This window comes from Dermacentor andersoni, chromosome 10, assembly GCF_023375885.2.
Source record: "Dermacentor andersoni chromosome 10, qqDerAnde1_hic_scaffold, whole genome shotgun sequence".
NCBI classification, from domain to species: Eukaryota; Metazoa; Arthropoda; class Arachnida; order Ixodida; family Ixodidae; genus Dermacentor; species Dermacentor andersoni.
The window spans coordinates 68,916,321-68,939,847 of NC_092823.1; the positions used below are offsets into that span (position 1 = coordinate 68,916,321).

General features: G+C 44.7%; 1 protein-coding gene across 4 annotated transcripts in view; it reads left to right on the plus strand.

The window, feature by feature from the left end:
- The first annotated feature begins 682 nt into the window (after positions 1–682).
- The window catches only part of Aplip1 (JNK-interacting protein Aplip1), a 68,595-nt gene continuing 45,750 nt past the window's right edge, over positions 683–23,527 (plus strand). For 3 of the 4 annotated variants that reach the window (XM_055062444.1, XM_055062442.2, XM_055062443.2), the window contains exons 1-4: positions 683–783; positions 3,371–3,521; positions 8,402–8,480; positions 13,962–14,148. In XM_055062444.1, coding sequence (XP_054918419.1) covers positions 701–783; positions 3,371–3,521; positions 8,402–8,480; positions 13,962–14,148 — 500 coding nt within the window. In that variant the 5' untranslated portion in view covers positions 683–700. Of the gene's footprint in view, positions 784–1,585; positions 1,628–3,370; positions 3,522–8,401; positions 8,481–13,961; positions 14,149–23,527 lie in introns of all 4 variants that reach the window. The other variant, XM_055062445.2, reaches the window with a different exon arrangement.

Here is a 23,527-nt window from a genome sequence, read left to right on the forward strand (position 1 = left end):
CCTCCGATAACACTGCTAGACTTGCCTCACTAGATGACGTTCTAACGTTAAACGTTGGAAGGTTCAAATTCCAATGGCGGCCTGTTCGATTCGGCCTCCATTAATTCACACGGCCCCTGACGCTGTAATGAGGGAAGTTAAGCTTTTGGTCAAAAGAACTAGGTTGGTATTGCTAGAGTTAAAGCAACCCTAACCAGGTAAGCACTGATGTAAAATGTAGGTTTGAAGACTGGTCCGTCCAGTCTATTCTCTTTGAATGGAATGAGCACTATATAACGACCAACTTGTAAAATTATAACTTTTGAATGTATATGAACTCACCGTACTACTTGCAGTTCCGAATTAAGGAGTGTACCTTACATACTTTCGATTTCACAGCAAGTGTGACAAGAGAAATGTTTTGTGCTTACGCCGAATTCATTAGGAATTCATAGGTGAGAGAGCCAGACAGGAGCCTCTATAAATGTATAAAGCACGTTTAGTTACCGTATTCGCAAAGGCCATCGAAAGGGGTTATTTCGGTTCTTTCTGAGCTTCTGGAAAGCACTCGCGACGCTCAACATTCATGAAAGTTAAATTTGGCGCTTTAGTCTAAAAAACCGAAACCGAAAGTGGCTCATGTTTTATCACCAGAAGCCGCGACCATCGAGGCGTCGTTGTTGCCAACGCCGATGTCTCTCTCTGTGTGGTCAGGGGCAATATGGCTGACCCACAGTTCGAGCCGTTCAAGATATTTTTCGACCAGATGCCTCAACATATTAAGGCCCCCGTTAATTGCTACAGGTGAGTGAATGACTTTACCTCATTCAGGGCTTGAAGCGGAGCCTACCGTGCTTCTCCGCAATGCCTGCGCAGCCCGCTTCCTTGGTAGGGTGCCCGCTTTCGCATCAGCTCCTTTGAAGGCCGCGACTTTGTAAACTAATACCGGGCGTGGATCACACGTCGAGAACGTTAGCCGCTTTTTAGGAGGGAACGGGGCGCTTTCGCTGATTTCGAATGCGTTGACTGCTATGATATCCTTCATTTTGTCTAGCGGTTGCGAACGGGCGATATACGCTAAACGGCGCTATGTATTGCGAATCGTTCCTTTCGGTACCGTTACTAAAAGACACCTCTACGTTTCAATGATGCGGAGAAACCGTACTCCTGGGCGTTGTACGGGACTCAAAAAAGGGTAGATGCGTCCGGAATGTTCTCAAAGAAAGCCGAGTTGATTGTTAATCTTATGAAGCCACAGCCGTGTGTGTTAGTTTCGCGCTTTTCAGATGGCATTCACGGTTTAGTGGTTTTGTTGTCCGTCTCGGTCACGTCCGGTGCAGTAACAACTTCAGGCGGCGTTAATTTCGGACGTTACTCATTTACATTGCTTTATTTCTGTGGTAAACGTTTTGTTGCTGCCGTCAAATCACGAACCTTCATTTAATTGTGCTGTGTTTGTTTAGTACTGGCATTTATTACGTTTTCTTGGCAGAGTACTAAGTTTTTTGGTCTCAGTTTTGTTTCGCTTTGCTTACACGGTGTTTACGCTTGCAGCGCGAATGAAACGCCGCTTTCTTTGCGTTCGTTTTTCTCTTTCTTGTTTTAGTTTCGTTTTGCTGGTGATGATACAGTCGGCTGCTTGGTAATGGTAAGGGTTGCGTTCTTTTGTTTCTTTTTCTTACTTTAACCTTGAGTTTCTGCGCACATCTTGTTTTGCTTTACACGTCCAATACCTCGCGAAGGATTCTCGAGAAAAAAAAAAATAAACACAGCTGCATACGAGGGCTAGCTAATGCTATGAGAAAATGTTTAAGCGAAATAGAGTAAGACGCCAGTGGTCATCCACGGAGAGCTAGAGTGATTTTGGCATCCCACCATTTACTGAATATTAGATAAATAAATAAAAAAACTTACAAATAGCTGCTTATGCAGCCGAGCACGAAGTCGCGGGCTTGACTTTCTTTCTGTCACTGGCTTAGGTATTCCACTTGGGAGGAGACGTAAAAAATGCCCACCTACTGAGCTTTTTGAAGCACATTGAACGATCCCATGTGGGTGAAGTAAATTGAGAGCCCTCCACCCATAGCCTCAGTATTGTGTGGGGCATGAAACCAAATGAGACCAGTGTTGTTGGCCGCTAGAGCGCATGATTTGGCTCATTGTAGACAGCCACCAATGTTGTCGTCAGTGACATTTGTCTACCTGTGTGGCAAATACACACCCACCAGAGGTTCTTCTCGCCTGCCTTCACACTTGTCAGAGGTGGGCACAGGGATACAAGTAAAGTGTGGCATACTTGCCTTCACACGTCAAACATTGATTTTTCATTTTTTTGGTTCCTGCATGTTACAGACATACCACATGCATGTTTTATTTTAAAGTACTGCAGGCATTTGAGGAACCCAGAGTACAGAGTTATCTCTCTTTATCTTTGATGCAGTGTGGATTATAACTTTAAAGAGACTTAATGAGGGACAAAATAAGAGACACTGAGGTCGTTCGGTGCTTAGTTAGGTGCGACCAGGTCAAACAAAAGGACAGGGAAGGCCTCTGGCTAAAACTTCCAGGACTGTATTAATAAACATAAACAAACACCCAAGATAGCAGACGGGTGGATGGCTGCCGCAGTAGCTGAATGGTCCAGCATTGCAGGAGTAATTTAGAAGATGTGAGTTTGGCTTACACCTTTGGCAACTTGTCTTTTCAGCCACTTTCATTTCCCTTTTCTCTCTCATATACACAGTTCAGTTAAAAAGAGCAGTAAATTTTCAATATGTTCTCCTTGGCGTTGCAGTTTTTGGTGTTGTGAAGTTAGGGGGCACAACAGGAGAGCTCGTTGAGCTCGCTACTTTGCTAGCTTTGTTCATACATATCGGCAGATTCTTTGGTCACAAAAATATGTCAATAGCTTATTTTGAGCCACATTTTAGAAGATAAAGGGTTGACCTCTATGTTCAAATGAATACCGCAGTTAAAACTTTGTCTGCGAAGATGACTACATGGTGCTCTAAAGCGACCAATACTGGACTTGGCAAGTTTAGAGAAAGGTTACCGCATCACAGTGGCCCAACTACGAGAAAATGCTTTGAAATCTGTGACATCACATTGATGTGCCAGTGCTGGAAGTTTCGGTGCGAAATTCAAAAATGAAAAATTTCAGCTTCCTTTGCTCCTCTGGTAATGAACCTCTTACTACTAAATTAATGAAAATAGAGTCTAAACTGACTTAGTGGTTTGACTTTGGTGTTCCTTCAAAAGTCACCACTGAAGCACTCGCTGTGTGCGCTGGTGATAAGGAATGGGCACATCCCATCTTGGACCCTTTTTTTTTTTTTCGTGTCGAGAAATCCGGAAAGTTGACGTATTTTCCTTGCTGGCCGTCGCCACTCAGGATAGCCCATGATGTGGACTTTGCCCAAACGGACGAGATGAACAAGACGCAGGCGGCTTGTTCGCCTCCCGAACAGGAGCGCCGCCTGCCATCACCTGTGGCAGATGGCGCAGACAGGGACTTGGTTGACGCCGTTAATCACGCATGTACGGTGAGTGTCACGCAGCGATCCTACAGTTACAAACAAGCTGTATTCGGTTGTTCATCGGGAGTGCTGTGGAGACATTCACATGCCTTGCTAGTCTGATCCATGGACGAACTGGGTTCAGCCACATGGTTCTGATAGAAAGGGCCAATAACGAGCTCAAGTCATTCACAAGACTTTTCGTATTCTCATTGACTGTACATCAAATTTGGTTGCATAGTGCGCCTAAGCTTCAGTTTTGCAAAATAACTCGCTGATATTTGTGCAACTAAATGCTTAATATATCGTCTACATCATTTTTTTGTATTTTGTAGTAAGAGAACTTGGCCATTTCAATCAGAATTCAGGATATTAGAGTGGCTCAGAAGGGGTCAAGGGAGTTTGTACATAATTGTGTACAGTGACCAATAAATCATCTTTGCATCTTTACATAGTTGGGGATGTTTATGTAGTTTGGGAACCTTTGCGTAGCAACCCCTATGAGCGTACAAGCTTTCGTGTCTGACTGAAAATGACAGTTAGCTGTCGACACGCAGACAGCCAAAGCAAGTGTGACTGTTTTGAATTTCTTCACTATGGTTCTTCTGCATAGGTCAGGCTTGATGAACACATATTTGCTCATTTCATCACCGGAACATGTGATCATCATCATCATCATCAGCCTGTTTATGTCCACTGCAAGACGAAAGCCTCTCTTTGCGATCTCCATTACCCCTCTCCTGCGCCAACTTATTCCAACTAGCATCAGCAAATTTCCTAATTTCGTCGCACCACCTAGTCTTGTGATCACAACTGCTAGCTTGCAGACGATAAGTAAACTTACAGCCATTGCCCTGCTAAGTGTAGAGTTGTCTGCATCTACGGGACGGGGCTAACTAGATATCGCAGGGCGAGGCCGTCGTCCTGCAGAGGACATAATATAGGCTGATGATGATGATGATTGAAACAAAGTTTGTTGCTATGTCATTAAATTTCAGTTTCTTTTTCTCACACCTGAGTAGACATCTTTCTACAGAACATATTTTTATGTTTAGGTCAGAAATGATGGCTGAAAAGGATAAGTATCGACGAACAAGAAGGTTAATCACCGGAATGCTTGAGGCTGTACCCGATGCCACAAGTAGACTAAGTCGGGAATTAAAATTGACCATGTCCAGTCTGTAGCACAAGTTCCAAATTTGGGGTCAGACATGCGGACCCCTGTGTTCTGTTTAAGCATTTCAGATACTGTAAGAGATATCTCTCTTTGACCTTTTTGAAGATGCTTTGCAGCACTTTCTGCGTATGCATTAAAACTTTGTTCTAATGAAGTTCGAGAGGGCACGAAAAGTACTTCGTTATATCCTGTTTCATTGTAACAAAGTGTGACTGTATAATGTAAAATGATATGCATTGCAGTGAGCAGTGAAACAGAAATCATGAATCAGATGTTAAAGAGGCAGGAAGGTGACACTGTGGATTAGAGTGCATATGAGTGTAGCTGTCATTCTGGATAGAACAGAAGAATATTCATTGTTTCACGATAAACTAGGTGTAAATAAATAACGGTTACATAGAGCTAGTCAACAGACGATCTACACAATTGCATCAGCTTTAAAAATTTCGCGATTTTTCCTGCCAAACTGAGGCATTCAAGAGATTTGTTTTTCCAAAGACGGTCCGAGAATGGTATAGACTTCTAGCCAGTCTTGTGGAAGGCCCAATGTCAGATCTCCTTCACAGATTGCCTAAAATTGTAGTTATGAAACTGCATTATCCAAGTATTAAATTATTTATGTGCTCACTGTTCGGATATCATTTGCTAGTAGTTGCCATTCCTTTTTCATTTCCTCTAGCCGAAACTTCTGTATTTTTCTTCTCAATTCCTAATTATTTGTGCAGTTCTGCGATTTTTAATGCTCTTAATTCTTTCCTATGAAGTGTTCATTTGTGTGCCCTCCCCTGCGTATAGCCTGAAATAGGCTAGCAGATTTATACAAATACTGTATTTACTCGCATAATGATTACACTTCTTTGTCAAAAAGATTGACGCAAATGCAGGGGTGCAATCATTACGCAGGGGAAATTTTCCGTGAAAAGAAATTTTCTTTTTCATCCTGCATTTGCTACGGAATGACAAGTCATCAAACAGGTGGCTGCTGTTGTAACAGTACGAGACATTAAAACAAAAATGGTGGCCAGCGGAGCAAGCTGAACATGCCGAACGCGATTGTTTTCTTCTCATGAGTACATTATATGCATTGAAACAGCTTCTTCCATATCAGTAATGAATAATGTCGTTAATATCGGCAAGTTTGCAGCAATAACGTAGCCATGTCCACTTTGAGGGGACAGAAAGAGATGGGCACGCTTAGCTGCCAGTGACATAGGAACACATGGCGGGCATGCTGTGGAAACTGCGGCATTTGTCTTCACCACTATCCTAGTACGGCACATTTCCGCTAAGGGTGGGTGAATATCTTAGCTGTGTTACAAGCGCCGGCTCATGAATAGGGTACACTTCTAACGTATCAGTGTAAACGTGGCTACTATCGTTGCGGCTCACGATTTGTTGCATGCCCATGAGTGCAGACGAGAGGAGTCGAAAGGCGCCTTTTTTTGTTGTTGACCGCAACCATTATAAAGCCTACAAATAATAAAGCCAAGACAAGCTTTCTCGTAGCTTTTTTTTTTCATGGAAGTGTGGAAAGTAATGAAAGGAATGAAATGGGGCATCTGCTTAAGAATGTTTGGTGCATGCAGACCGCTTGGTATGTCTTGAAGAATTGTTCGCGTCGCATTCGACAGATGGTAAGCGCAAATATCTTTAGCTAGACTTGGCACACGACATATCACTGCGGCAAGTTTGGGGTGCGATCATTACACAGGAAAGAAAAAAACTCGAATTTTGACGACAAAATTCAGGGGTGTGATCATTACGCGAGTGCGATCGTTATGCAAGTAAATATGGAAAATTAAAGATATGGTTGATTAAAAAAATATGTAAACTTGAAATTTAAAATTAAAATAAAGTACAGTTGATGTACGGTGTAATGCAGATAACACGTAGTGTTTTAAGGTAACACATTATATTATATATGCATGAATTATACACAAAAGGAGGTCTGAAGTGTTGAGTGCGGACCTTGCTTTCATATATGAGTGGAAGTGAGCACATATCTGCCAAGCATGTGCAACGCCAACACTAAAGGAAGTGCTTAACAAATAACCAACCTCTTAAAAGTACTTGAAATTTCTGTGAAGCACAGAGCTAAGGCAACGTTTTGATAAATATAGAGAGACTAACAATCCGCTGTTGCTTTCAGTGTGTACTTTCCTGTTGTGTATGATTGGTAGAACACTGCGACAGTCGTTTCGCGTCAGCACTGCATTGTAGCTTTGAGCACTGTCGGAACGACAAAAAAAACTATGGGAGGACTGTGAAGACCTGACAGAGACAGCATTGGTCTGCCATTAATTCTGTTTACCGCATGTGCATTAAGGATCTCTTTTTATTGAATATATTTGGTGTGGTAACGTCTTTAATGGGGTCGCATTCCAAACCTTTTTCAGAGGAGTACCGAAGTGAGGTTTTTAACTTGTCAGTTTTTTGTACCGAATGAAGACCCATATCCCCTAAGCTCTAACCAACACAGTCAAAAGCGCCAGCGCTCCCTAAATAATTTGTTACAATACTTGTTGCTTTGAATCAATCTCCGTTACGGTACTCGGGAGATAGGTGCATCACGATGTCACATGATACAGTGCTGCGGTCACCACATGTTTCTGCAGTGAGAAACTTGCAGAGCACTCTTGTTTTGTTTTTTTTTTTTCGCTGGCAGCGTGACTATACCTAGCCTTATTGCTACATCAGCAAACTTCGTGTGGCATCGTGAGATGATGATAATGAAAAAGCCTTATCTTGCACACAATTCAAGAGGAAGGAAAAAAGGCGGCAGTGCAGCGCACGTTTTGTCATTCCGAATTCTGTGCAAAAGAAGGCTTCTTTTTTTCTCTGGATTAAAGAGTGTTTGACCAATCAGCCTGAGCATCTACTCTGTTACAGTTTGTGTCATGATAATGTTGACAGGTCCGCTGTTTCGAGACCAGTTTTGGTATCAAATTAGCATATTCTGACAAGCACTCCCCAAACATTATAATTGCTAAATGTCACACTTTTACATGCAGTAAGTGTGTGGCAGAGTTTCTACAACTACAAAAATATCCCCTCGAGGTGAACTGTGTGCAATCATTCATATCAGTGTAGTGCATCACAAGCTAAACTACTGATAGAAGTAATTGTGCCTAGAACTTATTACCCACATCTGGAAACACTTCTGATTTGACGTGTGCTGCAAATTTGATTAACACGAGTAAAGTGCTTTAGCGAACTGCGTTGGAAGGTTGATGGCTGCACGTTTGCTCACGGCGTCAGCATGCCGTGATGTAGTGGATTCATTTCTTTCATTCTTCTTCCGCATACACAGTCATACTTTTCCAAGTATGCTGAGGTGAAATAGTAGATGTTCTCTTTTTTGATGTTCCTGTAGAGACTTCTTGCATGGAGCTCACAAACTGCGAACTTTGCAAAACCCATTGAAGAATTCAAAATACACAATTCGTTTGTCTACTCTGCACCTTTTGTGCTTGTGAAGATGCATAAAGTTAAAAAAAAATATTTCAATAAATAGGAAATCTTATGCCACTGCTCTTTTAAAAGTATTTGCAAGGTTCATTTGTTCTTTTACGTCTGTCTCGTAAGGAGGCGTTAGAATTGCGAGCGTCTGTGCTCATAACTTATGCAGGACATTTGCCCCACCATGGAGCGTTGATGTTCTTTCTTGGTATTTCTTTTTTTTTCTATTTCCTCTTCTTGCTCCCTCTGCTTTTACCGACCGGGGTGCCAGATGATGAACGAGCTGTCAGCCGGCGGGCACACGGAGCGCCGGCGGAGAAGACTGCCAGCCATCCCAGCCAACCGAAAACGTGAGTGGCATGTCTCAAAGTGGCGCACACAAAGTTTGCATGCATGCCTTTTGGCTGTAGCTCTCTTACGAAAAACTAGCAATATGGAGCTGCACCGAAAGAGTAAAACAAAAAAAAAAACAATGTTAAAGTCGGGGTGCCTGTTATGTGCGAATTTTGCCTTGAGGTGTGGCTTCACGGCAGCGAAATGCTGTGACGCCACATTTTGAGGCAAGGTTCTTTGCCATTCTAAGTTCACTTATCTCCAAGAGAACCCCACCCTCTTCCCACCCCAATGTGTTGAAGCTTCCTTCTCCCCTTCTTCGTGGTTACCCCCGTCTCCTCCTCTTTACGAGTCACGATTTTGCATTTAGCAGCTGGCGAACAGCGCAAGTGGCGCCGGCAAGCGCCATTCCCGCGGCACTCGCTTGGTGCGCACGAAAGTGCTTTGACATACAGCAGAGAGCCCAAATCACCGTTGGGATATTCGGCTCGGTCGTGCTCCATTGCCCATGCGAGGGTGGCTCCGTGTGTGCTGTTATCCCCTGTCGTGTGAATGCTAGCTGCGAAGTGATCTGGTTCACGTCACATGTCACGTGACTGATTCGTCCACGACCACATCTGTTGTATGAATCCAGCTTTGTCAGATTGCCGAAAAGGGGTGGGGGGGTGTGAACAGTGCCACTGGTCGAAGGTACGACATAGACGAGTTGAGCATTCCCAAATGGAAATTGTTGTTGCGAATGTCTGAGCGTTGTACTATGCAGTTATTTCCGTGGATTATATGCACAGATATTTTGTTTCCGGGCTGTTGTGATGGTGTGTGCGGGTTATAGTGGTGGCGGGTTAAACGCAGCAAAATGCACTACTGGGCAACAAAGCTGCACATGCAACAGCTGCAGCAGCTGATTTGGCCACATAGGAAAGCATTTATGGAATAGCATTAGGCCCCAAGATGCCATGTACTTCAGGCGATTCTAGATATATCAAACTCGGATATACAGTAGAACCTTGTTGATATGATCCCATTACGTAAGATTTCTTGGTGCCAAAGTTTGTGATAGAGAACACAAGAAATGACCCAATACACTTACGCTTCTTTGTACCGGTTCATATGTTACTGCCAAAAATGATCTTTTGGCACCAACATTCAGTAAATCACCAAACTGCAGTATTATGATACAGTTCTGGCTTCTAGATCCCGTGTAAACAAGAAATTGTGTGAAGCATGCGCGATCGAGAACAGTAGCTTCCCACGGTAGCAGCTTCAACGCAATACTCGTCCTCCTGTCACGTGAAAATGCCGGTGTACGCTGGGTTCCTTATTTCGTTACCAGCAAATCACCTCAGGAGTCGTCGCCCGCCACATTCACTGCTATCGCCGCCAACCCTATCGTGAGAAGCTTCTTCACCTACCCGTTTGACAGAACACGGGCCATTGAACGGTTGGCGGCACACTTCTAGGCCGCCAGAGCCCCACCACTTCGATGCGCATCAGCATCTCGTGCCTCGTAAAGCAACGATTTGTGCAACGCTCTGCATTGCGTAAATCTCAACTACAGTTAAGCCTGCCACATTTGTTAGTTACTTCGTATCGAACGTTTTCCCACTTAGTGTGTTCTTTTTCTCGCACCTTATCCCTAAACATATGAACAGTGTTCTACTGTATCTAATTATTGTTGATATCGAACAGTTGTAACATCCTCTCAGAATCTCATTGATAAACACAGCGCCGTAGCATGCGTGTGTAGCTCTCCTTCTCACTGCCGCATTTGATCTATCCAACGCTGTGCTACACCACACTCCTGCTGGTGCCCTTCTCGTAATGAGCAGGTGGTCACTTCTCCCACCATTGGAAATACTATTCAACCTGCCACTGTTCTTGCAGATTTTGTCAAGCAAGACGTTGAATCTGGGGGGTAGTACATATGCCAATGAGCAGGGTGCGCGTCTCATGTTCGCTGTGCATGTGAATGGCCTCTCACAAACTGCATTTGCTCGTTATTGGCAAGGGCAGATAACGACGCTCCTTGAAGAATGCCAAAGGCCTCCCCCGGTCCGACACGTGTTCCAGAAGAAAGCATGGATGACACTCTTCACTGAATGTCTTCGCTTTGCGCATGGGATGCTGAACTGGGGACGTCTGCACTGGCGTGATTGCTTGTCTTGTAGACCAGGGGTTTCCATAGCGGCATTTTAGGGTTCCGCGAGCGGCTAAAACGAATCTGATTCCAACCCTCACTTGGACAGAAGGTTGCATTACAGTTAGGATTTAACAAAAACACTGCATATGACACCTGCACTTCGTGGAAAGACCATCGTGGCAGCGGCGTGCGAGGCTCATCCCTGTGCGATTTGCAGGTCCACATTGTCTCCATTGAACTAGCCGAATGCATTTAATTCGTGCTTGCAGTGTTACGTGTACGTGAGTAGGAATGGGCTCGGATGTTCTCAAAGCTGAAAGCCACTTTCCAATCTTAACTGCATTTCTGTAGCGTCGGCAGTTACCGATGTAGCGGCCGCAGTGGAAGGGCCGAGAACGAAGGGAGTGCAAAGCTGAGTGGCATGCAAGAGGCGAGCATTGATGATGACCGATTCTAACAGAATCGTGGTTTGGAAAGTGAAACCTGACTCAACTGCCTAGTTGCCTTGTGGCCCCACATATGACAGCCGGTCGTTAAAATGGTTTATTGTAAAGAGCACACACCTGGGTACATTCACATGCGATTCGCAGCACAAGTGTACTGATGGCGACGGAGTGCATGTCCACACGAGCTTGTTTGCTTCCACCTCCACTCATAAATGATAAGTATGCTGAGCCATTGCTGCCATTTCTACTTACGGAGCAGCACCACACTTCTAATTTAATAATCAAGTAATCTGTGCCCCATGGCAAGCTTCACGAAAAAAGAGAATCGATTCTTGTGATGGAATCTGGCAACACTGCCTTTCCAGGGCAGTTGCTGTACCGACTGATCAAGCCAAGAGGCCAACAGATAGCAGGACAAGAATGCATGAACTGACAACACAAAAACGTGTGAATGCATTCAATATTCCTTTGCTTCTGGTTGGCTACCTGGCTTTCCGTGTTGCTACAGCAACTGCCCTGGAATGGCAGGGAGGCTGCGTTTGATCTCTGGACCAGAAGCCAGCCCTATTGTGTAATGATTATTTTTATTCTTACTCTCCAGATGTATGTGTACATTTCAGAGGTGAGTGGCAATGCAATAAATTACACATATTTAAAGTAAAAGCACTGAAAATACAACAAGAAACGAACGTGATTCCTTCACGAGGCATTTCACTGAAAAATAAAAATAATGTTGCAACATAAACATAAAGGGTCGGCAGAGCAGCTGACTGAATTTTCTAAAAGATTCATACAGAATATACAATACAAGAGAAGTACCGATACAGAAAAAAGGCAGGCTATTCCATTCATTGCTTATTGCGGTGAAAAATGAATTTGCACGAGCTTTTGGATTGTTTGGTGGGATGTTAACTTTGAGGGGCTGACTGTAACCTGAGGTGCTGCTGGCTTGTTGCAAAATTGGAGTAGGATGGTGGAATACTTTGTGATACAGGCATACACGAGAGGTTTTCCTACATGTTAATGTAATTCTGTTTACTTTCCATTAACTTTGTCGTTCGTCAGTGCCGTGCACAAAGCCACACGCCCCCACTATCTTAAGAATTGGCATCCAGGCAGCATGATCAAACTAAATCGATAAAAAGTGTCCCGAGAGACTTTTTAACTGCAGAGCTTCTTTTTCCTGAGGAATCCACTCTTGTTTAGCTTCACATTAGTTTCAGGGAGATGCTGCTTTCCCCTCACATGAAACTGTTTTTCCATAGAGAGTTCAAGCTTGTCCACAAACTTCTTACTGTTTAGGACTTTCCGGGTTACCAAAGAGCTGTACGTCAGCAGCAATGCTAGTAGCGTCTTCTAACCACAATGCCTTACATCCATGAGTGTTCTTGTTGAAAAAACACATTTAAGAAAGGGTGTGTGCTTGTGATTATGTGACTGCTGAAAATTTGCACCAGCAGTGAAGTGTAGTACACTTAGTCACTGCAATACAGTCGAACCCGACTATATCGAACCCGTTTACATCGAATTACTCTATATATAAAAAAATTTCTGCACACGGTATAGTTGCAATGAGTATATATAGCAAAAATTATGCTTACGTCGAACCAAAATAGCCTCAACTCCCGATATATAGAAAGTCAAGCGGCGGAAAAGTGCCCCCGGAAGTTGGCTTTCCCTCGCGGTGGTAGGGAAACCCGGCGGCGCAGCTACGTCCGACAGCTCTCCCTACCGTGACTGCGCTGGATCAGACGATCCGTCCACACCCCCTTGCAAAAAACGATCCTGGCCCGCCCGCAGCGCTTGCTCAGACAGCCAATCAATTAGAAGCTTTTGAGCCTTCGTCGTGTAAGGTGGCGTAAGTGCAAGTTGTCTCGCTGCTATTCTGGTTCATTTTGTGTGTGCCTTGTGGGCCTTCTGCTGCAGTGTCGCCGTGATGAAGCAGCAGAATTCACATTTCATCGTGAGGCTCCAAATCATAAATCGCGTCAAATGCGGTGAGAAGTCTGATGTCCCCGCAGCGTGCAAGATTCAGAGGAGCACTCTCATCATGATCTTGAAGAATAAGGGGGAGATTAGGGCTAAAGCGGCCAAACTCGCCGACCTGGTGCCCGTGGCGCCCGGCCGTGTACAAGTGGCTCATCCGAAATTGCTTCAGCTGTGCTGGCTTCCGCGTGCTTGGTGATGACTGTAAATTCTAATGAATGCGACGAAGCCGTTGCCCGTGTCGCCGAAGTTTGGAGCGAGCTGTCAGAATTTCTGGAAGCTGTTGACGAATCAACAGTGGACTTGTATCTGAGTGCAAATGATAGTGTCACGACCACGGGAGAGCCCGAAAACGAAGACTACATTGCCGACATCGTAAGTGAAAGTGGGCACAATGAGGAAAGCAATGACGGTCCTTTGCCCACATCTTCCGAAGTGATTGGTGCACTAGTCTGGTGCCTCTGCGCGAATGGGGAAGGTTGCGGCCTCACCTGCTCCGACTCCTTAGACAATGTGAAATGCGTGCGTCGCAGTCAGCGAAATTGCCCAAACAGAAAAAAAATGCAGGACAGTTTCATGCGAAACTAAGCTAGTTTCATCAAAAAAGTGATTTTATAAATGGTATATGCTTTTATGACATCCAATTATTTAGCAGGCTTATATCGAATTATGCTCTATATCAAACTGATAGGCATTTTTTTTTTGCGAGTTCGATATAGCTGGGTTCGACTGTGATAGCTCTGTGTTTGTTTGGTTGAGCCCTGCGCCACAAGGTCGTGCCACTGACGCGGCGGCCGCTGACGCTTAAGCCTTTGTTAACCGGTAATCCAGAAATGCTAAGGAGTTTGCAGACAAACTAAAGCTCTCTAATGTCCCTAGAGTTTGGAGTTGTCGAGCCTCTTCCTGCTCTTCCCTGACACCTGCAGCGCTGGCAAAGCTGACGCAGCAGCAGCCGAGCTCGTTGGCCGATGAGCTTCGGGGCGCGGATCGCGATGGGCCGCAGCAGTCCTCTCTGCCGCCCGAGTCCGGCCCCACCAAGCTGATCCGGCAAGTCTCGGATCGGCTATACCTCGAGATCGACACCTCCGGCGCACAGCCAAAGTCCTGCCTCAGGTAGTGTGATCTGCCACTGATCAGCGCTGGGCATTTCACTGTTAATTTATAGCAAACCCTCGTTAACTCCAACTCTTACATCTCAAAATATTGGTCAAGTTGAACATTTTTCCTGCCACAGTGTCAAACCCACGTGTTTTTCGCCCCTTGTCTCGAGAAGATTTTGCGCCAGACTCCACCTATTTCGAAATCTCGACCTTCTAAATACCGGGGAAAAGGCAACGTGGCAGTGCCAGCAGCGTTGCTTGCACTCGCTTTCCACTCAGTGGCAGCGAGTGATCGTGCTGGAAGTCTAAGCCTTTTCTTTTTTCCCTCATTTGGCAGGCTTTCAGTGACGTATCTGTGTGGTCACAGTGTATTAATCGTGACCTTGAGTAATACGATCAAGACTTTTGAGCAGGCGTGACCAGGCCATGCGCTGCACCTAAAGGAAGTCAGCGTGCAAGTCCAAAGCATTTCAGCGAGATTGCGACTTAGTAAGGACACTTGCTGAAAATGAAGCATTTTGCGCCGGGCGAGCGAGTGATCCTCACCGTCACCAGCTGTGCCATTGCGCTGCCTGTGTGCCTTATTGCTCTACGCTGCATTCTTGTGTGTTGCACACTTAGGGCGATGCTCGGCGCTTCTCGTGCTTAAGTCCCTTGAATAAACTAAAGCTAGCAATGCCCCTCCTCTCCTGGCCTCTCCTTTTCACCGCACGTGCCTTTTCCTCACCACTCGCCCTCTCAGGTTGTTCTTTTTGGTTATTGCATTCGTTGGATCCACGATAACCATGATCGCACACTACAATCAAGAACTACTGTGATGGCGCCGGCGTAAGTCAAGTAACGAGCGTCCACCTGCAGCGTGCAGACGCTCATGCGCTTGTCTTTGTGGAAATGGTGGTGACGCAACCACGCTACTCCGCTCCACCAAGAGGGAGATACGGATAAGCTTCAGACCTCCTTGCCTGCCCTTGCTCTCTTGTTCAGGTTGCAAGATAAACAAATGTCACTACTTTTAGCTTTACTCAAGGGGCTTTAGTTTCTTTAGCTTTGGTAGGTTTAGTTTTATTCAGGGTGAGGCCAACATTTTAACCAGAGGGTATCGACGTAGTTTTCATGCGCCATCATCACCAGTAAAAACGCATTCCTTGCCACCAGCGTGAAGTGCTGTGGAGCCAAATTATAGCTGGCAATCAAAACACTTTCGGGACACCAGGACCTCTGAGATTACATGTGCATTCTCTGAAGGCTTTCTACTGCTTTGTAGTGTGAGATGAGATGAGCAAAGGCTTATTTTGCCTTCTATTTCTTGCTGTCGCGGAGCTGAGCGACTAGCTAAGAGCGAATTCAAATACAAGTGGGCACAATTGTTGCTGTCATGTTGTTAGGTAACAGGCGGGTCGCCGAGCGACATCCGGGCGGCAAGCGAGATTTCTGCAAGCAGCAGATTATTCTGCCTCCATGTGGTGTCTTTGGGTGCACTCGGTTGTGATATGGTTTCTGGCCGTGCTGTCGCGTTTTATGCAAAAATCCATAGTGACAGCTGTTGGCCGCCATTTTGCTCACGGAGGGGGGTAAAGGACGATGATGGCATATGCAATTTCACACCTTGTTCATCGTGAGCAATTTGAATTGCGCTAGAGGAATGCAGACCCCTCACGCGCTTCTTTCACTGAAACGAAACGTTTTCTTGCCACAAGACATGCGCTGCAGGGTTTCTGGAATGATATTCTAACAGTTCACGTTAAAATAATACTTGCCATTAGTGTGCTTTTAACTCCTTTTAAGGGGGAATGCTCCACTTGAAGGCCAGAAATTGCTCCAAAACTTGCCTTTTCTGTTTTCTCATTTACCCACTTCGAAGTACTATGATTTTATAAGTTTTGTCCCACTAAAGATTCTTGTAATGTCTTTCTTTGATTTCTCGAAACTGTTTCGATATCCTTTCTATTGTGGAGGAGTAATATCTTTTGTTCTACTTGTGGACTATCATTATAATTTTTTTCCTGTGAAGATGAATAAGTGTGTCATGAAGTAAGTTTTGTTGTAACACATGTTCGAGGAATTTTCCAAATTGCCCTTTCTTTTTCTGCTACTAAGGTGGACAATTTTTATGACCATGACTGACTACCTATAACTTCACTTCAAAATAGCCTAACATAATTACTTGTCACTTACGACACACTATAAACATTCAGAATTGATTCCCTGTGATGTATGACTGTGCAAGTTAGGCCTAAACATCTAATTAGGCCTAAACAAACATCCTGTCTTGGACATCATAAAAAATAAAAGTGCTAGAAATAATACAATTTTTTTTAATCAACTGGCAAAATACATTACTGTGCAAATTTCATCAACATTAAACAAAAATAATGAAGTTATTTGAAGTGTATCGTCGCTCCTGCCAAGACAAATTTAAAAAACATTCATGAGATGTGCAGATTTTCTTTTAAACCTGCATTTATATTGCAGTGTCTTTTCTATAAATTGATACCAGGAATGCCTATTGTGCTTATACTGCTCCGGTCAGAAAAGAAAATGACAAAACATATGTATTTATTGATGTCTCTAAATTACAAGTTAGTACAACCTCTGTCATGCTTAGTATAACTGTTGTATTTCCATGAGTTGTAGTTGCCTTGACGGGGTGGCTGGAATGCGGGGCCTTGGACTAGGCCAACGACCGAGGGTGCGGAGCGCCGCAGAAAAAGAAAACTTCCTTGGACAGGGACCAAACTTAGACTGATGTTATTTCAAAAGATGGAGAGGGGAACGCGGCATACTGCACTTACAAAGTTGAGTGCGGCGTGGCGCTAGTGGTCAGAGCAATCTGAAACTGAAACCGAGAACATAACATTAACTTGTCATTGGCAGCTAAAGGGTTAATAGACAGCGATAAAGTGATGACGATGGACATCAGGTAAATAAATTTGCAGAGTCTAAAAGCTACATTAGACGTATGCGCAATCTAGTTTGCCACCCAAGAAACGGTGGAATGGTGGATTAGTCCGGAGAAGACTCTTCCGCCACCACTTTCCGCGAAGCTTTGCACTACCTTCAGAATACAGTGTTTAAACACTGCTACAGAGCTGCTTATATATGCGCGCATTCCCTTCAGAATATGTGCTAGCTAGCATCTTGCACAGACGAGAGAGGAGTGTGTGCAGGGCACAGTTCAACAGCAGTCCATGCTAGCACGGTGGAGGGCTCGCTATTTTAACAAAAAAGGCATTTAGAAGCAGCTCTAGGCATTAACTACATTATATGTTGAGAGGTTAGAGTGGAATGCATGTAAAGCTCACAAGAATTGGCCGTCGGAACGCCGAAATCAACAAGAATGATGCAGCGAAGACTGTAACAAATTTGCGGTAGTGATGACAGTAACAACTGTAAAAGCCACTTAGCCTGTCTCAGCGGTGGCGAAGAGGTTACGTGCCCGCTTGCCACACTCTTCTCCCACATTTGATTCCCTGTTGCAACGTAATTCTTTCTTCGTTCCTTTTTTTTTTTCTTTTCTCACTCTGTTTCTTTTTTCAGCAGTGTCTCTGACTTACATTCAAGCGCCACGAAAATCCCGTTGTTATAACCGATAAGTGTTATAATTGGGTTGCATGAAAAAAGAAAAAAAGGAAATCAACATGGGAGATGGCAGAGCTGTTCCGAGACAAATATAATGGCTGGGAGGCCATTTCTCCACACTGCTTTCTCCCGTCAGGCTCCTGATTATGTGGACTTGTTCAACTGTTTAACTCTGCTTCCTGCGCGCTCTGATCAAGCTGCGGCTGTCGGCATTCGAGAATGGCAGTGTGACAGCAACTGCAAGGAGGAGACATGGACAGCAAGTGACATGCAAGCTCTGCTGAGGCGTCACTTTAGCGACCCCAAAAAGCGCCTTTCAAAAAATGTGGAAGGTTGCTACGGCAGCATCTTAGCTTGAGACCATAATGGCGATCGCTGCCATCTTGGTCTCGTTTGAAAGCCGGTTTCCCGTGCTTCATTTTGGTGCCTTTGAACAAGACGAAGGCATTCTGGGAGCAATGGCATCGGCGCTGTTTTCGAGAGGTGCCAATTCCACAAGAGCGACGCTTATTGGGGGAAGTGCGCGCTTCTCCGAGGTGCAGCCCTCCGATTGGCCCTGGCGTGTGCCTCCTCTCCTTGCTGAACTGGCGCGGCCGTGTGCTGACGGCATGGTGCCTTCATGTCATCTGCATGCGCCCGAGGCTTCTCTTTGTTGTGTTGCGTTTCACTCCCCACAGCCTCTTTTCGCATCGTTCATGTAAATATTTTCATTGTTAATTCGCTCCCTTTAGCGTGCATTTTCGTTCCTATGTTTATTTGCCAAGCTGGCATGCCATGTGTACATGCATGCATGTTTTTGGGCCGTGTAGTTTGATGGCGGGGGACTCACATTTGAAAGCAAGCTTGCGGAAAGTGGTCGGCAAAAGGAGATTTGCTTGGAACAAAATCAGTGCATCGTCGAAAACAACTTGCGACAGCTTCACTGTCATCGAAAGCCACAGTACCACCTATCGACGCGGCTGCACCGTGCTCATCGGTGAATGTCCATGTCAGTGTTGTCACAAGCCACAATACCGCAGGTCGCCACGGCTGTGCCAAACTCATAGAGATCGTCAAGTTTGGTGTTGCCACAAGCTATCATACCATGAATCGATGCGGCTGTTCCAAGCTCCTCGAAAGCTTCGGTGTTGCCGCAAGCGATGGTGCCTGGGTCAACATGGCTACTTCAAGCTCCTCGAGTCTGTCCGCTTCAGCATTGCCAGTGGGTGCAACTGGACCGAGTTCGTGTGCACATTGCATCGACATGCCGTTTTACACGGAGGCGGAGTGTGCGGAGCGCAAAGAACGCGCAAACAACACAAAGTCTCCCTTGACAAAAAAGTGTGAGACTTCGCGGAAGTTTGAGATTTTAGGCGTTAGCGCGATGAGTGACGATGACAATCATGGCACGGAGTACGTCATCATGGACATGAAAGTTTCGCAGACGCTTTTTGTGCCCACAACGTGCAGCAAGTGTGGGTAGCTACTACTGAGCTCACAAAGTGCAATGAGAGACGGTACGGCCTAGCGGTGAGGCTGCTGCTCACGTGCTCAAGCTGCGAAGTGGGTTCGACTGTACAGTTATACGTCAATATAATTAAATTGGTGCAACCGCAATTTGCTTCGTTAGATCAAAATTTCATTGTATTGAAATTCAACCTTTTATCCGAGTAAGCACAGTCACCGATCGATTTTTCTTGCATGGAAAGGGGTCGCAGGATATTCCGAACTATCGGGCAAACGAAAACAGCAAGTTTGAATGAGAAAACAATTCATTTTGATAAATTTGAGAGTTGGTGACTGATGAAACGGTTTCATACCACACACATTGACAATATCTTCTCCGCGGTGCGAAATTAGCGAAACCAGCCACGCTTTCATGTGCAATCCGCCCAAACGCCTGATAGCGTTACCCGCACTGGGACAACGCTGTCAGGAAGAGCGCTGGCAGCGGGGAGCAAATGCTTTGTCTGCCTCTAGCTGCAACGGTTCACCGAAACTTGCGATTACGCAACCTCCAATACTAAACGCACGGTAAGACAGCTTAAATGGTGTCACAGCATCTCGTCTTGGCGCACCCATTCCTTGCACAAAGAGCAGATTATCTCTAAACTAATGTGCGCAGCTGCGCTTGCAGCCAGGCACAGCCGCGGCAGAGGCATGCTCCAGAAATCTAGACGTGCGCCAACTTAACCCCCCCCCCCCCCCGCTTCGCCCCTCTCACCCCCTCTGGCGTGCTTGATTGTGTTACCACGAGCTCACTTCCCTTCCCTCTTTTCCTTTGCTTGAGAGGGAAGGCATCCCTCGTGAAGCCATCCTCTTTCTTGTCTCACCCTCGTGCACTTTCACTCGCACCTAAAGCACACAGTGCATGGGATCTTATCGCACTTGGACTTTATATGGAACATGATGCGGCTTCACTTCAGTGGTCACTCTTGTTGCGTGGGGTGCGATTGGGGTGCGTCCAAGCAGCCGCTCCTAATTCAATCATTTGACCATCTGCGCACACAGAAGTTGCCATTTATTGTCTCAGCACTCCTTGGTGGAGGCAATGAAATTTCGTTATATTGAAATCGCATACAAATACGCTTAGCTATTTAGGTTCTAAATACATGGTGTTCTATGGACAAGAGGCTATGAAAAGTTAAATACTTCGTTATATTGAGAAGTTTGTTATATTGAAATTCATTAAGTGGAGGTTTAGCGGTACCAATTCTTGTGCGGTTTACTTGCGTTATCTATGACGTATTGAACAAAAACAGCTTCTGCATGTTTCATTAGCAAACGAGCCCTCAGCCACGTTTGCCTCTCCCTACCTCCTCCCCCACTTCCTCCCCCCCACGCTTCACAGAACCCCATTTCTACAGCATCCACTGTTTTAAGTAGAGGAAACACCATTAAAGTATAAGAGTGCTTTAAACTTATGCACAATCACGTCTTATACATAGTCGTAACTTGCTCTACCAATGTTAACATTCTCTTATTAGCGGCGTGGCTTGCAGCATGATTAAAGCACTTTCTTGAATAAGTGTCAAGAAAGAACTGCTTTAATCAAGAAAGCAAACTGTAAGACAGTGTCCACGCGCACCTGTTCGCTAATTAAAGCTGAATGCAATTTCAAGAGCGGTTTGTGGGAACTGTATTCAGAAGAGTTGTGCTTCTCTGCTTTTGGTTAGTTAATGATTCTGTTAATATGCGGATGGCAATTTCAACTTCGACATCTTCGTAATTGTGAAATGCTGCTACACGAACGGATTTCCACAATTTGCATAGTGGATCGGTCATGAAGCGTAATTACAGCATTGCTCTATTTGCTATAAGCACATGTTCTCATAGTATTGCATAAAGGGGCACTGAACAGGATGCATTTGTCTTACTGTAAAAGCACGCATCAGTGCCTATGGAAGCAGATGTGGTCGTTATGGTTACCTTGCGCATGCCGATCATCGCAGAAACAGGCGGGCTACGCTACAACACACACAGAATAAGCGTTGACATCAGGGAAGCATGCATTTATCTGTTCGGCGTGCTCTTGCCTGACATAAAACAGAAAAAGCAACGAGAAACATCGAACGTACTCCCATAAAAACACTGTTGGATCCGTCTGATGTACATGTAAAAGAACTTGGAGGGAGACTGATAAGTTTCCATTCTAAAAGACATGTTTTTTTCCCTTTTGTTCTTGTTTTTTTTTGTTTTTTGTTTTTTCTTTTGTGAGTGTTCAATTGCGGCAAAAAACATGTCTTTTAGCAAGCACCAACTAGGCCAACCAGCAGTTCTGTTGCAAGTTTCCATTCTGTGAAGTTGAAGGTCACTGGTTTTGTCTATTTTCTTATTGCCAGAATTAGAGGCACACTATGCTTTTCTTGCTGGAAATATCGGGTGGGTGTTTTAATTCTGATTTGTTTAGGAGCTGTAATGTCACTTGTACATTACTTATCTACTTTGAACCTATAAAAATGGATGTGCATTCAATTTGGGGGCATCTTAGAATTAGGGCAAATAATGCCGATAAATCCGCAGTGTTTGGTGACATTTTTTTTCTTCCTCTTGTTTAATTCGGCCTGCCGGATCGTTTGACTGATATCGTTGCTCCTATCATAGTTGAATTAATGGAAGTTGAGTGTACCAGTGCAACAAGTCTAAACACTAGGAACAAGATTCCATTTTAAGGATGTCGTGGCCACAGATGTTCACATCCATCCATCCATTCTTCGGCTACACAGGTCATGTGGGAGGAAGGATACCAATCACTCGGGACTGATGTTAATGTACTTTTGCACAGAAAGCCCAGGTCTTGAGTTTGCCACCTGAAGTGGCTAGGAAAGGCCATCATTGGCATTTCAGAGTACCTACTCAATTGCCTCCACATAGTGGATCCAGAAACTCCACTGCCTAATTGCCTCGTGACCGCTTGCAACACTTCTTTCTCGCTGTCACAGATCACAGTTGGCTGTTCAAAGCTATTGCCGTAAAATCTCGTTAATTCGGATTTCATGGGACTAATTAACCGAATGTCGAATTATCAAGGGTATCAAGAATACAATAAACGAATGCACACTAGGTCATCACGCTTTTATTTACTGACTGAACCAGCAAATCCTGTTTCTATTTTGTTAAAAATCAGTGCAGAAGAGGTGATTCTCATCATCTCAGGACTGGTTAACGCTTGCAGCGGCATAGGCCTCCTGACTTCCTTTGCAGTGCTGTCGCAGTAATAGCATCTGCATGCAATGCTTTTTCACTACCGCGCTCATATAACAAGTTGTGCCAGTGAGCTGGTCGCCAACAGATCGTCCGTCCATCACAATGTAGCTGGCACTCTTCTTCCTCGACAAGTTTGTACTGAGTCAAAATGAAACTACTGTTTGTCGCAAATGCTGTGGAGGAAACCACGGCCGCTACCGACGTGATCTTGGACAGCGACCTTACAGTTCTGAAGGCATGCAGCTTACGCGGTCTTATGAGCGACGTAAACACAAGAATAAAGACTTTAAAGACATATAGGTACAGAGTGTTCCGGCATTGCTGTCGTTCACGTATAGCTTCCACTGATGACTATGGCGACGCGTACTCCACTGCTTCGTTTTGGTTGGATGCTAGCGCTGTTTTTGGTAATTTGTGTTGTACATTTCTGATGCTCCGCACTTGCTGAGCTCCAAGAAGTGTCCAAATTAACCAATGTGCAGCCAAATACATCTGAATTAATGAGCGTTTGATTGCATTAAATAATGCACATGCCTGGCGGGACCACAAGACGATTCCGAATTAGCCATTTTTCTGAATTAATGAGGGCCGAATTAACAAAGTATTACTCTAGTTTGTTTGTCACCCCGAAAACAAGATGTGATTTCTGAGTCACCAGGGCAACTAATAGTGTGTGCGTTTTTCATATCCTGTGTCAGATGGAAGCACCTACACTGGAATAAACATTCTAGACGAGCCACAGTGGTTTATCTTATCTTATTTATACAAAATACCCCTAAAGGCCCTCACGGCTGAGGGTACTACATAGGGGGGGGGGTGGAACAGGCAATTGATAAAAAATACCGTACGGCACTAATTCATAGAAAAAAAAACTTTTTTTGCACACTTCATGTGAAATTAAAATGTGAGTACCAAATACTGTTAAATCCAACAAGCACAAAGGAAAAACGAAGCAATAACATGAACAAGGCAGTAGTAAAAAAGTTATACCAATTGTACATCTTCCAAACAGCATAAAACGAGATGAAACAACAAGATCTATGTTATAAGAAATACAAAGTAAAAAGAAACAGTTCAAACATGACATAATATATGCATCATGTTAAGCAGTAAAGGCAGGCAACAGA